General features: G+C 40.5%; 1 protein-coding gene across 1 annotated transcript in view; it reads right to left on the reverse strand.

Annotated features, from left to right (window-relative positions):
• The window catches only part of TRIM37 (tripartite motif containing 37), a 1,136,753-nt gene that overhangs the window by 1,057,428 nt on the left and 62,290 nt on the right, over positions 1–17,035 (reverse strand). Inside the window, exon 4 of the mRNA XM_053707386.1 lies at positions 12,859–12,975. Coding sequence (XP_053563361.1) covers positions 12,859–12,975 — 117 coding nt within the window. The remainder of the gene's footprint in view (positions 1–12,858; positions 12,976–17,035) is intronic.

Genomic DNA, 17,035 nt, shown 5'->3' on the forward strand with positions numbered 1-17,035 from the left:
TAGAAGCAGGCTTTGCCTTTCTGGCTGGCTTGGATTTATTCCAGATTGGAGATGGTTTCCAAACTGAAACTGCTCCTGAGGATGAAGGATCAGGTTTTTGTTCTTTGTTGAAACGAAAGGAACGAAAACGATTATTAGCTCTGTTTTTACCCTTAGATTTTTTATTGTGTGGTAAAAAAGTTCCTTTCCCACCAGTAACAGTTGAAATAATAGAATCCAACTGAGAACCAAATAATTTGTTACCCTGGAAAGAAATGGAAAGTAGAGTTGATTTAGAAGCCATATCAGCATTCCAAGTCTTAAGCCATAAAGCTCTTCTAGCTAAAATAGCTAGAGACATAAACCTGACATCAACTCTGATAATATCAAAGATGGCATCACAGATAAAATTATTAGCATGCTGAAGAAGAATAATAATATCATGAGAATCATGATGTGTTACTTGTTGCGCTAAGGTTTCCAAACAAAAAGTTGAAGCTGCAGCAACATCAGCCAAAGATATAGCAGGTCTAAGAAGATTACCTGAACACAGATAAGCTTTTCTTAGAAAGGACTCAATTTTCCTATCTAAAGGATCCTTAAACGAAGTACCATCTGACGTAGGAATAGTAGTACGTTTAGCAAGGGTAGAAATAGCCCCATCAACTTTAGGGATTTTGTCCCAAAATTCTAATCAGTCAGACGGCACAGGATATAATTGCTTAAAACGTTTAGAAGGAGTAAATGAATTACCCAATTTATCCCATTCTTTGGAAATTACTGCAGAAATAGCATTAGGAACAGGAAAAACTTCTGGAATAACCACAGGAGATTTAAATACCTTATCCAAACGTTTAGAATTAGTATCAAGAGGACCAGAATCCTCTATTTCTAAAGCAATTAGAACTTCTTTAAGTAAAGAACGAATAAATTCCATTTTAAATAAATATGAAGATTTATCAGCATCAACCTCTGAGACAGAATCCTCTGAACCAGAAGAGTTATCAGAATCAGAATGATGATGTTCATTTAAAAATTCATCTGTAGGGAGAGAAGTTTTAAAAGATTTTTTACGTTTACTAGAAGGAGAAATAACAGACATAGCCTTCTTTATGGATTCAGAAACAAAATCTCTTATGTTATCAGGAACATTCTGCACCTTAGATGTTGAAGGAACTGCAACAGGCAATGGTACTTTACTAAAGGAAATATTATCTGCTTTAACAAGTTTGTCATGACAATCAATACAAACAACAGCTGGAGGAATAGCTACCAAAAGTTTACAGCAGATACACTTAGCTTTGGTAGATCCAGCACTAGACAGCGATTTTCCTGTAGTATCTTCTGACTCAGATGCAACGTGAGACATCTTGCAATATGTAAGAGAAAAAACAACAACATATAAAGCAAAATTGATCAAATTCCTTAAATGACAGTTTCAGGAATGGGAAAAAATGCCAAAACAAGCTTCTAGCAACCAGAAGCAATGAAAAATGAGACTTAAATAATGTGGAGACAAAAGCGACGCCCATATTTTTTAGCGCCAAATAAGACGCCCACATTATTTGGCGCCTAAATGCTTTTTGGCGCCAAAACTGACGCCACATCCGGAACGCCGACATTTTTGGCGCAAAATAACAGAAAAAAATGACGCAACTTCCGGCGACACGTATGACGCCGGAAACGGAAAAGAATTTTTGCGCCAAAAAAGTCCGCGCCAAGAATGACGCAATAAAATGAAGCATTTTCAGCCCCCGCGAGCCTAACAGCCCACAGGGAAAAAAGTCAAATTTTTGAAGGTAAGAAAAAATGATTAAATCAAATGCATTATCCCAAATATGAAACTGACTGTCTGAAAATAAGGAAAGTTGAACATTCTGAGTCAAGGCAAATAAATGTTTGAATACATATATTTAGAACTTTATAAACAAAGTGCCCAACCATAGCTTAGAGTGTCACAGAAAATAAGATTTACTTACCCCAGGACACTCATCTACATGTTTGTAGAAAGCCAAACCAGTACTGAAACGAGAATCAGCAGAGGTAATGGTATATATAAGAGTATATCGTCGATCTGAAAAGGGAGGTAAGAGATGAATCTCTACGACCGATAACAGAGAACCTATGAAATAGACCCCGTAGAAGGAGATCACTGCATTCAAATAGGCAATACTCTCCTCACATCCCTCTGACATTCACTGCACGCTGAGAGGAAAACCGGGCTCCAACTTGCTGCGGAGCGCATATCAACGTAGAATCTAGCACAAACTTACTTCACCACCTCCATCGGAGGCAAAGTTTGTAAAACTGAATTGTGGGTGTGGTGAGGGGTGTATTTATAGGCATTTTGAGGTTTGGGAAACTTTGCCCCTCCTGGTAGGAATGTATATCCCATACGTCACTAGCTCATGGACTCTTGCTAATTACATGAAAGAAATATAAATGTAATGATGCAATAATATAAATCACCACTAGAGGGTGTAATACTATTGAAAGGTTGTAATTTATTAGCTGTTTGCTAATTGTTACTTGATTACACCTGTGTATAGGTATATAAGGACATGCTTGAGTGCCATTATGTATTCACATGATTAAGGGGCAAGACCCCGAAACGTTGTGGACTTTTTTCTTGTGCCATAATAAATTGGTTATAATTTATGCTGCTGCTATCTCTGTGTGTATCTGTTTGGGGGTTTGCAGGAACCCTGGCAGCGAGCATTGGGCATTTAAGGGTGCTGGACTTTTGACTGTTTGTTGTTTAGATAGGAAGCCATTAGATCTATTTCTGGAAGATCCCACATCTAAACAATCTGTGAGAAAACATCTGGATGGAGCGACCACTTCCCCAGATGTAAAGTCTGACGGCTGAGATAATCCGCTTCCCAATTGTCTATACCTGGAATATGAACCGCAGAAATTAGACAGGAGCTGGATTCTGCCCAAGCAAGTATCTAAGATACTTCTTTCATAGCTTGGGGACTGCGAGTCCCACCCTGATGATTCACATATGCCACAGTTGTGATATTGTCTGTCTGAAAACAAATGAACGGTTCTCTCTTCAACAGAGGACAAACCTGAAGAGCCCTGAAAATAGCACAGAGTTCTAAAATATTGATTGGTAACCTCACCTCTTGAGATTTCCAAACCCCTTGTGCTGTCAGAGATCCGCAGACAGCTCCAGACGAACAAAAGAGCCACATTGAACTATACGATGGTGATCTAACCACCAAGTTAGAGAGAGTCTAACATTGGGATTTAAGGATATTAATTGTGATATCTTTGTATAATCCCTGCACTATTGGATCAGCATTCAAAGCTGGAGAGGTTTCATATGAAAACAAGCAAAGGGGATCGCATCCGATGCTGCAGTCATGAGACCTAAAACTTCCATGCACATAGCTACTGAAGGGAATGACTGAGACTGAAGGTTCAGACAAGCTGAAACCAATTTTAATCGTCTCTTGTCTGTTAGAGACAGAGTCATGGACACTGAATCTATCTGGAAACCTAAAAAGGTGACCCTTCTTCTGAGGAATCAAAGAACTTTTTGGTAAATTGATCCTCCAACCATGTCTTTGAAGAAACAACACTAGTTGATTCGTGTGAGATTCTGCAGAATGTAAAGACCGAGCTAGTACCAAGATATCGTCCAAATAAGGAAACACTGCAATATCCCGTTCTCTGATTACAGAGAGTAGGGCACCGAGAACCTTTGAAAAGATTCTTGGAGCTGTCGCTAGGCCAAATGGAAGAGCAACAAATTGGTAATGCTTGTCTAGAAAAGAGAATCTCAGAAACTGAAAGTGGTCTGGATGAATCGGAATATGAAGATATGCATCCTGTAAGTCTATGGTGGACATATAATGCCCTTGCTGAACAAAAGGCAGAATAGTCCTTAGTGTCACCATTTTGAAAGTTGGTACTCTTACATAACGATTCAAAATTTTCAGATCCAGAACTGGCCTGAATGAATTTCTTTCTTTGGGACAATGAATAGATTTGAATAAAACCCCAGACCCTGTTCCTGAAACTGAACTTGTATGATAACCCCTGAAAGCTCCAGGTCTGAAACACACTTCAGAAAAGCCTGAGCCTTTACTGGATTTGCTGGGATGCGTGAGAGAAAAAATCTTCTCACAGGAGGTCTTACTCTGAATCCTATTCGGTACCCTTGAGAGACAATACTCTGAAACCACTGATTTTGGATAGAATCTGCCCAAATGTTTTGGAAGAATCTTAATCTGACCCCTACCAGATGAGCTGGAATGAGGGCAGCACCTTCATGCAGACTTGAAGGCTGGTTTTGGTTTCTTAAACAGCTTGGATTTATTACAACTTGAAGGTTTCCAATTGGAACCAGATTCTTTGGAAGAAGGATTAGGTTTCTGTTCCTTATTTTGTCGAAAGGAACGAAAACGGTAAGAAGCTATAGATTTACCCTTAGGTCTTTTATCCTGAGGCAAAAAACTCCCTTCCCCCCAGTGACAGTTGAAATAATCGAATCCAACTGAGAACCAAATAACATATTACCTTGGAAAGAAAGACTTAGATACCATGTCAGCATTCCAATATTCAAGCCACAAAGCTCTTCTGGCTAAAATATCTAAAGACATAAATTTAACATCAATTTTGATGATATCAAAAATGGCATCACAGATAAAATGAATAGCATGTGAACAATGCTAGACAAATCAGGATCCATTTCCTGTTGCACTAAACTTTCCAACCAAAAAGTTGATGCAGCTGCAACATCAGCCATTGAAATGGCAGACCTGAGAAGATAGCCAGAATATAAATAAGCTTTCCATAGATAAGATTCAAGTTTCCTATCTAAAGGGTCTTTAAAAGAAGTGCTATCTTCCATAGGAATAGTAGTACGTTTAGCCAGATTAGAAATAGCCCCATCAACTTTGGGGATCTTTTCCCAAAACTCCAATCTAACTGCTGGCAAAGGATACGATTTTTTTTAAACCTTGAATAAGGAATAAAAGAAGTACCAGGCCTTTTCCATTCCTTAGAAATCATATCAGAAATAGCATCAGGAACTGGAAAAACCTCTGGAGTAACCACAGGAGGTTTATAAACAAAATTTAAACGTTTACTAGTTTTAATATCAAGAGGACTAATTTCCTCAATATCCAATGTAATCAACACCTCTTTTAACAAGGAACGATTATACTCCATTTTAAATAAATAAGTAGATTTGTCAGTGTCAATATCTGAGGAAGGATCTTCTGAATCAGATAGATCCTGATCAGAGGAGGATAATTCAGTATGTGGCCGGTCATTTGAAATTTCATCAACTTTATGAGAAGTTTTAAAAGACCTTTTACGTTTATTAGAAGGCGGAATGGCAGACAAAGCCTTCAGCAATAAAATCTTTTATATTCACAGGTATATTATGTACATTAGATGTTGAAGGAACAACAGGCATTGTACTATTACTGATGTACACATTCTCTGCATGTAAAAGTTTATTATGACAACTATTACATAGCACAGCTGGCGATATAATCTCCACAAATTTACAACAAATGAACTTAGCTTTGGTAGAACTGTTATCATGCAGCAGGGTTCCAACAGTGGTTTCTGAGACAGGATCAGATTGAGACATCTTGCGAATGTAAGAGAAAAAAACAACATATAAAGCAAAATTATCAATTTCCTTATATGGCAGTTTCAGGAATGGGGAAAAATGCAAACAGCATAGCCCTCTGATATAGAAAAGGGCAAGAGGCATATAGGAATGGGGTATTAAATAACGCAAACTGAACATTTTTTGGCGCTAACAACATCAGAAAATGACACACTCGCGTCATTGAAGACGCCGGAAATGAAGAATTTGCGTCATCGGACGTACCTTCGCACCAAAAAAATTCTCGCGCCAAGAATGACACAATAAACTTCGGCATTTTGCGCCCTCGCAAGCCTAATTTTTACCACGAAATTTCATGAAAAAGCAGTCAATTGAAAAAAGACTAAACCCCAGGTAAGAAAAATATTTTCCTAAATATGTTTTTGCCCAAATATGAAACTGATAATCTGCAAAAGGAAATATACATAAACCTGACTCATGGCAAATATAAGTACAATACATATATTAAGAACTTTATATTAATGCATAAAGTGCCAAACCATAGCTGAGAGTGTCTTAAGTAATGAAAACATACTTACCGAAAGACACCCATCCACATATAGCAGGTTTTGGAAACTTTGCCCCTCCTGGTAGGATTGTATATCCCATACGTCACTAGCTCATGGGCTCTTGCCAATTACATGAAAGAAATTTCGGTTTTGGCTAAATTCAATTTATAAAAAGGACATATGTCCAAAAGAGTCGAGAGTATCTTTAAGCTTAGGGAGTGAGGACAACGGATCTGATGAAAAAATTGTGACATCATTAGCAAAAAGAGCTATTTTGAGATTAGTACCATGTAGAGTAAGAACATAATTTTTTTTATACCAGTTTCTATGTTTACTTACTCATAGCCCACCCACTTTAATACAAAGCGCTTTTTTTATCGTTTTATCACAAGGTGGGCAAGTACAGCCAATTAAAAGCCATACAGCCCATGTTATTGATATTAAGAGTGTCTTATGTCTCTGTTATAAAGGTGAAGGGCTAGCATGAAAAGTTTTGCAGCAAAACTACAGGTTATTTTGGGGAAATCTGGGGGAATAGTAAAGATTGTAAGCTAACAAATCAATTGCTTCAAAGTGCAAAAAAGGAAATTTAAGCTTACCTGATAAATTTATTTCTTTTACGATATGAAGAGTCCACGGATTTTATCCTTACTTGTGGGATTTATCCTCCTGCTGACAGGAAGTGGCAAAGAGCACCACAGCAGAGATGTATGTATAGCTCCTCCCTTCCCTCCCAATCCAGTCATTTGACCGAAGTTAGGAAGAGAAAGGAAAAGCCAAGGAGCAGAGGTGACTGAAGTTTAAGAAAAATAAAAACCTGTCTTTAGAAAAATAACAGGGTGGGCCGTGGACTCGTCATATCGTAAAATAAATAAATTTATCAGGTAAGCATAAATTTCCTTTTCTTTTACAAGATATGACGAGTCCATGGATTTCATCCTTACTTATGGGATACAATACCAAAGCTATAGGACATGGATGAAAGGGAAGGACAAGACAGGGACCTAAACGGAAGGCACCACTGGTTGAAGAACCTTTCTCCCAAAAACAGCCTCAGATGAGGCAAAAGTATCAAATTTGTAAAATTTGGAAAAAGTGTGAAGAGACGACCAAGTTGCACGCTTGCAAATCTGTTCAACAGAAGCATCATTTTTAAATGCCCATGAGGAAGCCACAGCCCTAGTAGAATGAGCCGTAATTCGATCTGGAGGCTGCTCTCCAGCAGTCTCATATGCAACACGGATGATACTCTTCAGCCAAAAAGAAAGAGAGGTAGCCATAGCTTTCTGACCCCTACGTTTCCCAGTAAAAACAACAAATAATGAAGATGTTTGACGAAAATCCTTAGTCTCCTGCAAGTAGAACTTTAAGGCACGGACTACGTCCAAATTATGTAACAGATGCTCCTTCTTAGAAGAAGGGTTAGGAAACAAGGAAGGAACAACAATTTCCTGATTAATATTCTTGTTAGAAACAACCTTAGGAAGAAACCCAGGTTTGGTACGTAACACCACCTTATCAGAATGGAAAATAAGATAAGGAGAATCACATTGTAATGCCGAAATCTCAGAAACTCTGCGAGCAGAAGAAATAGCAACCAAAAATAAAACTTTCCAAGATAATAACTTAATATCTATGGAATGCATAGGTTAGAACGGAACCCCTTGAAGAACATTAAGAACTAAATTCAAACTCCAAGTAGGAGCAATTGATCTAAACACGGGCCGGATTCTAGTCAGGGCCTGACAAAAAGATTGAACATCTGGGACATCTGCCAGACGCTTGTGTAACAAAATAGACAAAGCAGAAATCTGTCCCTTTAAGGAACTTTCTGATAATCCCTTCTCCAATCCTTCTTGGAAAAAATGATAAAATCTTAAGAATCCTAACCCTACTCCATGAGTAGCCCTTGGATTCACACCAATAAAGATATTTACGCCATATCTTATGGTAAATCTTTCTAGTAACAGGCTTGCGTGCCTGAATCAAGGTATCAATGACCGAATCAGAGAACCCCCGCTTAGATAAAATCAAGCGCTCAATCTCCAAGCAGTCAGCTGCAGAGAAATTAGATTCGGATGATGGAAGGGTCCCTGAATGAGAAGGTCCTGCCTCAACGGAAGCTTCCACGGCGGCAGAGAAGACATGTCCACCAGATCGGCATACCAAGTCCTGCAAGGTCACGCAGGAGCGATTAGAAGCCCTCTCCTGTTTCATCCGTGCAATCACCCAGGGAAGGAGAGCAAACGGTGGAAACACAAACTAGGTTGAGCGACCAAGGCACTAGATGAAGTTCCCACTCTCGCGGATGAAAAAGTCTGCCTGCTCAGAAAATCCGCTTACCAATTGTCCACCCCTGGAATGTGGATAGCAGAAAGACAACAGTTGTGAATCTCCGCCCACTGAATAATCTTGGCTACCTTTGTCATGGCCAAGGAACGGCGAGTTCCTCCCTGATGATTAATGTAAGCCACTGACGTTATGTCCGACTGAAATCTGATAAACTGGGTTAAAGCTAGCTGACGCCAGGATAGAAGAGCATTGAAAATTGCACTCAGTTCCAAAACATTTATTGGAAGAACGGAATCCTCCCGAGTCCATAGACCCTGAGCCCTTGATGAACCCCAGACAGCACCCCAGCCCAGCAAACTAGCAACTGTGGTTACAATCACCCAGACTCGTCTGCAAGAGCAAGTTCCCTGAAATAGAAGATCCTGAGACAACCACCATGGAAGAGAATCTCTGGACATCTGATCTAGAACAATCTTTGGAGATAGATCCGCATAATCCCCGTTCCACTGCCTGAGCAAGCATAACTGCAGAGGTGTGAGATGGAACCGAGCAAATGGAATGATGTCCATGACTGAAACCATCAGACCAATAACCTCCATGCACTGAGCCACTGACAGCTGAGGAAGGGACTGAAGAGCAAGACACGTATTGAAAATCTATGACTTTCTTGCTTCTGTCAGAAAAATCTTCATCTCTAGAGAATCTATAATGGCCCCAAAAATACCACTCTTGTAGCCGGAATTAAAGGAACTTTTTCCTAAATTCAGCTTCCAACCATGGGAGCGTAGAAAAGACAACAACAACTCTGTGGGAGTTTGCTAGTTGAAAAGATGGAGCCTGAACTAGAATGTCGTCCAGATAAGGAGCCACTGCAACACCCTTCAATCAAAGCACCACCAACAAAGCTCCCAGGAAATTCTGGGAGTTGTTGCCAGACCAAAAGGAAGAGCTACAAACTGAAAATGTTTGCCTAGAAATGCAAATCTTATGAACCTGTGATGATCCCTGTGAATAGGAATATGCAGATACGCATCCTTTAGATACACTGTGGTCATAAACTGACCTTCCTGAACCAAAGGAAGATTGGAACGAATAGTTCCCATCTTGAAAGACGGAACCCTGAGAAACTTGTTTACAATCTTGAGATCTAAAATAGGTTTGAAAGTTCCCTCCTTTTTGGGAATAAAAACCCAGACCCTGTTCCTGAACCGGAACAGGAACTATCACTCCCATGTTGGAAAGATTCTGAACACAACGTAAGAACGCCTCTCTTTATCTGGTTTACAGATAACCTGGAGAGAAGAAACCTGCCTCTGGGAGGAAAATTCTTGAACTCTAGTTTGTAACCCTGGGACACGATATCTACCACCCAGGGATCCTGAACATCTCGAACCCAAGCTTGAGCGAAGAAAGAGTCTGCCCCCCACAAGATCCATTCCCAGATCGGGGGCAGACCCTTCATGCTGATTTTGAGTCAGCAACAGGCTTCCTGGACTGCTTCCCCTTATTCCAAGACTGATTTGACTTCCAAGATGGCTTGGACTGTTCCTGCTTGGAGGAAGATGAGGAAGATTTACCAGAAAAGTTACGAAAGGAAAGAAAATTACCCTGCCGACCCTTCTGTTTATTTCTTTTTATCCTTTATCCTTCTGTTTATTTCTTTTATCCTTTATCTCAGCCAAACCTGGCCCAAACAAGGTCTTAACCTTGTAACAAATAGACAAAAGCTTAGACTTAGAGGACACATCCGCAGACCAGGATTTTAACCATAAAACTCTGCGAGCTAAAATGGCAAAAACAGAAATTTTAGCTCCAAACTTGATGACACCAACACACCAATAAGCTGCGCACAGACATGTACACGGAATATAAATATTTTTCCAAATTTTCACAATGTATTCTATTCTTGATTTATACTATCACAAGTTATTTATCACAAATTATATTTGGAGTATTACTTATTACTTCCAATTATATTATATTGATGGTACCATAAGATAATAATGTCACAAAGATAATACCAATAATAGTACTTCCAATCTAAAAATAAATGATTCCAGTCTAAGAATACATAGAATACCTGCTGAATAAGAAAATTAATAGAGATTATAGTAAAAAAATTATTATACTACTAAAATTACAATTAGATAAAAAACTGAAACCACTCGATTAACTCACATTCCTGGCTCTGGGAGTATTGGTAGAAACTTAATAATGAACCCAACGTTCCTCTATATGATTTAATTTCTCCTTGGTGACAAATCCTTTGTGCAGCTTCCACATTCACTGAGCACAAAGGAGTGCTCAGACTTTAAATGCACTAAAACGATAAGAACACAAAACGCATCCCAGATTCAAGGTAAAATCTTTTATAGCTTTATTGTTGCACACAATCTAATGCACTTACAAAAGATAAAATGATAAATGCCTTGTTAAAAATCCTGGTATACTTCTCAGTTCTACTCCACATGAATCCGCAGGTAAGTGACCTCTGCTCCTCTTGTGTTTCTGTATACCAATAGTAAAACCTATTAAAAAACGTCTTTCCAAGAACGTATTGAACCAAGAAAAAGTGTGTTTTGCGTAATATATACACTGTGCATCTATCGTTTCAGGAATAAAGGGGTTGCCTTGCTACAATGTGATAAACAGCAAATGTCAGGTAATCTAATTATGATGATGCCTTTTTTGACATATGGGCTTCTGCAGAGTTTATGTTATGATAAGGTTGCTGCCGATTACAATAGAACTTATGACTTTACATTCCGGGCAGGTACAGGAAGGGGAGGAGCCAATACGGCTCTATTTAACATGGGGATCCTCATACGAAGTACATCCATCATCCACTGTCTTGATTAAGTTTGCGGACGACAAACGAAACGCGTAGACAAGACGGTCTACCTGTAATTACAAGACTCTGCACATTATAAGAGACTTTTTATTGGTTCAATACGTTCTTGGAAAGACATTTTTTAATAGGTTTTACTATTGGTATACAGAAACACAAGAGGAGCAGAGGTCGCTACCTGTGGATTCATGTGGAGTAGAACTGAGAAGTATACCAGGATTTTTAACAAGGCATTTATCATTTTATCTCTTTTAAGTGCATTAGATTGTGTGCACCAATAAAGCTATACAAGATTTTACCTTGAATCTGGGATGTGCTTTGTGTTCTTATCGTTTTAGTCCCAACTTGATGACCTGTGGAGAAGCTTCTGCAATAAAAGGGAATTAGCCAACTTCAAAGCCTTGATTCTATCTTGAATTTCTTCAAGAGGAGTATCTTGCTGAATAGAATCAGACAATGTATCAAACCAATATGCCGCAGCACTAATAACCGTAGCAATACATGCAGCAAAGCTTCCAACTTTTTATCCATAGGATCTTTAAAGGAACAGTTGTCTTCAATAGGAAAAGTGGTCCTCTTGGTCAGAGTGGAAACTGACCCTCCTGCTTAGGAACCATCTGCCAAGATTCCTTAATAGAATCAGAAATAGGAAACTTCTTCCTAAAAATTGGAGAAGGGGAAAAAGGAATCCCAGGCTTCTCCCATTCTCGTGCAATAATATCTGAAACACTATCTGGTATAGGAAAAACTTCAAACGAGGAAGGGACATCCAAAAAATGTATTAAGTTTACTAGATTTCTTAGGAATAACCATGACTGACGCCTCAGAGTCATCCAAGGTAGCCAAAACATCCTTGAGTAACAAACGGAGGTGCTCTAGCTTAAACCTAAAGGAAACAACCTCAGGTTCAGAAGAAGGATTTACACTAACAGAAATCTCACCCTCAGATGCTACTGAAGTATCTTCCTCCTCAGACATATAAAAAGAAGCACTAGACACAATTGCAACAGAATCAGAAACCTTATACTTCCTCTTGCGCTTCCCCTACAACATAGGAAAAGCAGACAAAGCTTCAGATACTGCGGAGGATATATGGGTAACCATATCCTGCAAGGAAAAACCAACCTGAGATGAAACACAGGGCACTGCAGAAGATTGGGACGTATGAGGAGAAAGCTGCGGATTAGCCTGAACAGGAGACTCCTGAACAACATCCAGACAATGAAGGCTCAGAATCAAAAAGTCTATCCTTGTAATGTAATGTTCTCTCAATACAAGAGGAACAGAAAAGGGATAGGAGGCTCAAAATGAGTATTTAAACATAGAGAACAAGCAACAGCTTGCAGGGCCTCTCGCCACCTATATGAAAGAAATGCAGACCGACATAAAAAAAAAAAGGTTGCCAGGTTTACATTCCCTGGCAATGATGATAGTACAATGCTTCATTGGCTTATAAATACATATTAGTTATAGTAAATGATAATGGCACCATATAAGTCATATGTCAGATATTGGATGGACAAAAATTGAAGACAGCTTTAAAAACAAAGATATTTGTGACCTAGACAGTAAATAAAAGATACACAGTTTCATACTTGTCCTTTTCATTTTCCTCATGTTTGTTAAGGCTGCACAACTGAAGTGTATCTAGCTGTTGAGTAACTTCTTCTGCCCATCGACAATTTACCAACTCTCTCAGCTGCAAGGGAGCTCTGCAAGAATAAAGTACAATTAAATAATCACATAAATTTATCCATCACATACATGTTATCAATGTTTTGTTTTTTGGAGTATATAAGGCAATATACAGTATGTTAATTGTTATGTCTTTTTTTTTTTTTACTCTGAAAAACATAATTTATGCTTACCTGATAAATTCCTTTCTTCTGTTGTGTGATCAGTCCACGGGTCATCATTACTTCTGGGATATAACTCCTCCCCAACAGGAAATGCAAGAGGATTCACCCAGCAGAGCTGCATATAGCTCCTCCCCTCTACGTCACTCCCAGTCATTCGACCAAGAATCAACGAGAAAGGAGAAACCAAGGGTGAAGTGGTGACTGGAGTATAATTTAAAAGATATTTACCTGCCTTAAAAACAGGGCGGGCCGTGGACTGATCACACAACAGAAGAAAGGAATTTATCAGGTAAGCATAAATTATGTTTTCTTCTGTTATGTGTGATCAGTCCACGGGTCATCATTACTTCTGGGATACCAATACCAAAGCAAAAGTACACGGATGACGGGAGGGATAGGCAGGCTCATTATACAGAAGGAACCACTGCCTGAAGAACCTTTCTCCCAAAAATAGCCTCCGAAGAAGCAAAAGTGTCAAATTTGTAAAATTTGGAAAAAGTATGAAGCGAAGACCAAGTTGCAGCCTTGCAAATCTGTTCAACAGAGGCCTCATTCTTAAAGGCCCAAGTGGAAGCCACAGCTCTAGTAGAATGAGCTGTAATTCTTTCAGGAGGCTGCTGTCCAGCAGTCTCATAGGCTAAACGAATTATGCTACGAAGCCAGAAGGAGAGAGAGGTAGCCGAAGCCTTATGACCTCTCCTCTGACCAGAGTACACGACAAACAGGGAAGACGTTTGTCGAAAATCCTTAGTTGCCTGCAAGTAGAACTTGAGGGCACGAACTACATCCAGATTGTGTAGAAGACGTTCCTTCTTTGAAGAAGGATTTGGACACAAGGATGGAACAACAATCTCTTGATTGATATTCCTGTTAGTGACTACCTTAGGTAAGAACCCAGGTTTAGTACGCAAAACTACCTTGTCTGAGTGAAAAATCAGATAAGGAGAATCACAATGTAAGGCTGATAACTCAGAGACTCTTCGAGCCGAGGAAATAGCCATTAAAAACAGAACTTTCCAAGATAACAATTTTATATCAATGGAATGAAGGGGTTCAAACGGAACACCCTGTAAAACGTTAAGAACTAAGTTTAAACTCCATGGCGGAGCAACAGTTTTAAACACAGGCTTGATCCTAGCTAAAGCCTGACAAAAGGCCTGGACGTCTGGATTTTCTGACAGACGCCTGTGTAACAAGATGGACAGAGCTGAGATCTGTCCCTTTAATGAGCTAGCCGATAAACCCTTTTCTAAACCTTCTTGTAGAAAGGACAATATCCTAGGAATCCTAACCTTACTCCAGGAGTAACCTTTGGATTCGCACCAGTATAGGTATTTACGCCATATCTTATGGTAAATCCTTCTGGTAACAGGCTTCCTAGCCTGTATCAGGGTATCAATAACCGACTCAGAAAAACCACGTTTTGATAAAATCAAGCGTTCAATTTCCAAGCAGTCAGCTTCAGAGAAGTTAGATTTTGATGTTTGAATGGACCCTGTATCAGAAGGTCCTGTCTTAGAGGTAGAGACCAAGGCGGACAGGATGACATGTCCACTAGATCTGCATACCAAGTCCTGCGTGGCCATGCAGGCGCTATTAGAATCACTGATGCTCTCTCCTGTTTGATTTTGGCAATCAATCGAGGAAGCAGCGGGAAGGGTGGAAACACATAAGCCATCCCGAAGTTCCAAGGTGCTGTCAAGGCATCTATCAGAACCGCTCCCGGATCCCTGGATCTGGACCCGTAGCGAGGAAGTTTGGCGTTCTGGCGAGACGCCATGAGATCTATCTCTGGTTTGCCCCAACGTCGAAGTATTTGGGCAAAGACCTCCGGATGAAGTTCCCACTCCCCCGGATGAAAAGTCTGGCGACTCAAGAAATCCGCCTCCCAGTTCTCCACTCCCGGGATGTGGATTGCTGACAGGTGGCAAGAGTGAGACTCTGCCCAGCGAATTATCTTTGATACTTCCATCATTGCTAGGGAGCTTCTTGTCCCTCCTTGATGGTTGATGTAAGCTACAGTCGTGATGTTGTCCGACTGAAACCTGATGAACCCCCGAGTTTTTAACTGTGGCCAAGCCAGAAGGGCATGGAGAACTGCTCTTAATTCCAGAATGTTTATTGGCAGGAGACTTTCCTCCTGATTCCATTGTCCCTGAGCCTTCAGAGAATTCCAGACAGCGCCCCAACCTAGTAGGCTGGCGTCTGTTGTTACAATTGTCCAGTCCGGCCTGCTGAATGGCATCCCCCTGGACAGATGTGGCCGAGAAAGCCACCATAGAAGAGAGTTTCTGGTCTCTTGATCCAGATTCAGAGTAGGGGACAAGTCTGAGTAATCCCCATTCCACTGACTCAGCATGCACAATTGCAGCGGTCTGAGATGTAGACGTGCAAAGGGTACTATGTCCATTGCTGCTACCATTAAGCCGATCACCTCCATGTATTGAGCTACTGACGGGAGTTGAATGGAATGAAGGACACGGCATGCATTTAGAAGCTTTGTTAATCTGTCTTCTGTCAGATAAATCTTCATTTCTACAGAATCTATAAGAGTCCCCAAGAATGGAACTCTTGTGAGAGGAAAAAGAGAACTCTTCTTTTCGTTCACTTTCCATCCATGCGACCTTAGAAATGCCAGAACTAACTCTGTATGAGACTTGGCAGTTTGAAAGCTTGAAGCTTGTATCAGAATGTCGTCTAGGTACGGAGCTACCGAAATTCCTCGCGGTCTTAGTACCGCCAGAAGGGCACCCAGAACCTTTGTGAAGATTCTTGGAGCCGTAGCCAATCCGAATGGAAGAGCTACAAACTGGTAATGCCTGTCTAAGAAGGCAAACCTTAGATACCGGTAATGATCTTTGTGAATCGGTATGTGAAGGTAAGCATCCTTTAAATCCACTGTGGTCATGTACTGACCCTTTTGGATCATGGGTAAGATTGTCCGAATAGTTTCCATTTTGAACGATGGAACTCTTAGGAATTTGTTTAGGATCTTTAAATCCAAGATTGGCCTGAAAGTTCCCTCTTTTTTGGGAACCACAAACAGGTTTGAGTAAAACCCTTGTCCTTGTTCCGACCGCGGAACCGGATGGATCACTCCCATTAATAACAGATCTTGTACACAGCGTAGAAACGCTTCTTTCTTTATCTGGTTTGTTGACAACCTTGACAGATGAAATCTCCCTCTTGGGGGAGAGAATTTGAAGTCTAGAAGGTATCCCTGAGATATGATCTCTAGCGCCCAGGGATCCTGAACATCTCTTGCCCAGGCCTGGGCGAAGAGAGAGAGTCTGCCCCCCACTAGATCCGGTCCCGGATCGGGGGCCCTCGGTTCATGCTGTCTTTGGGGCAGCAGCAGGTTTCCTGGCCTGATTGCCCTTGTTCCAGGACTGGTTAGGTTTCCAGCCTTGTCTGTAACGAGCAACAGCTCCTTCCTGTTTTGGTGCAGTGGAAGTTGATGCTGCTCCTGCTTTGAAATTCCGAAAGGGACGAAAATTAGACTGTCTAGCCTTAGCTTTGGCTTTGTCTTGAGGCAGGGCGTGGCCCTTACCTCCTGTAATGTCAGCGATAATTTCTTTCAAACCGGGCCCAAATAAAGTTTGCCCCTTGAAAGGTATATTAAGTAATTTGGACTTAGAAGTTACATCAGCTGACCAGGATTTTAGCCACAGCGCCCTACGTGCCTGAATGGCGAATCCTGAATTCTTAGCCGTAAGTTTGGTTAAATGTACTACGGCCTCCGAAATGAATGAATTAGCTAGTTTAAGGACTCTAAGCCTGTCCGTAATGTCGTCCAGCGTAGCTGAACTAAGGTTCTCTTCCAGAGACTCAATCCAAAATGCTGCCGCAGCCGTAATCGGCGCGATGCATGCAAGGGGTTGCAATATAAAACCTTGTTGAACAAACATTTTCT

This window comes from Bombina bombina, chromosome 3 (assembly GCF_027579735.1).
Source record: "Bombina bombina isolate aBomBom1 chromosome 3, aBomBom1.pri, whole genome shotgun sequence".
Classification (NCBI taxonomy): domain Eukaryota; kingdom Metazoa; phylum Chordata; class Amphibia; order Anura; family Bombinatoridae; genus Bombina; species Bombina bombina.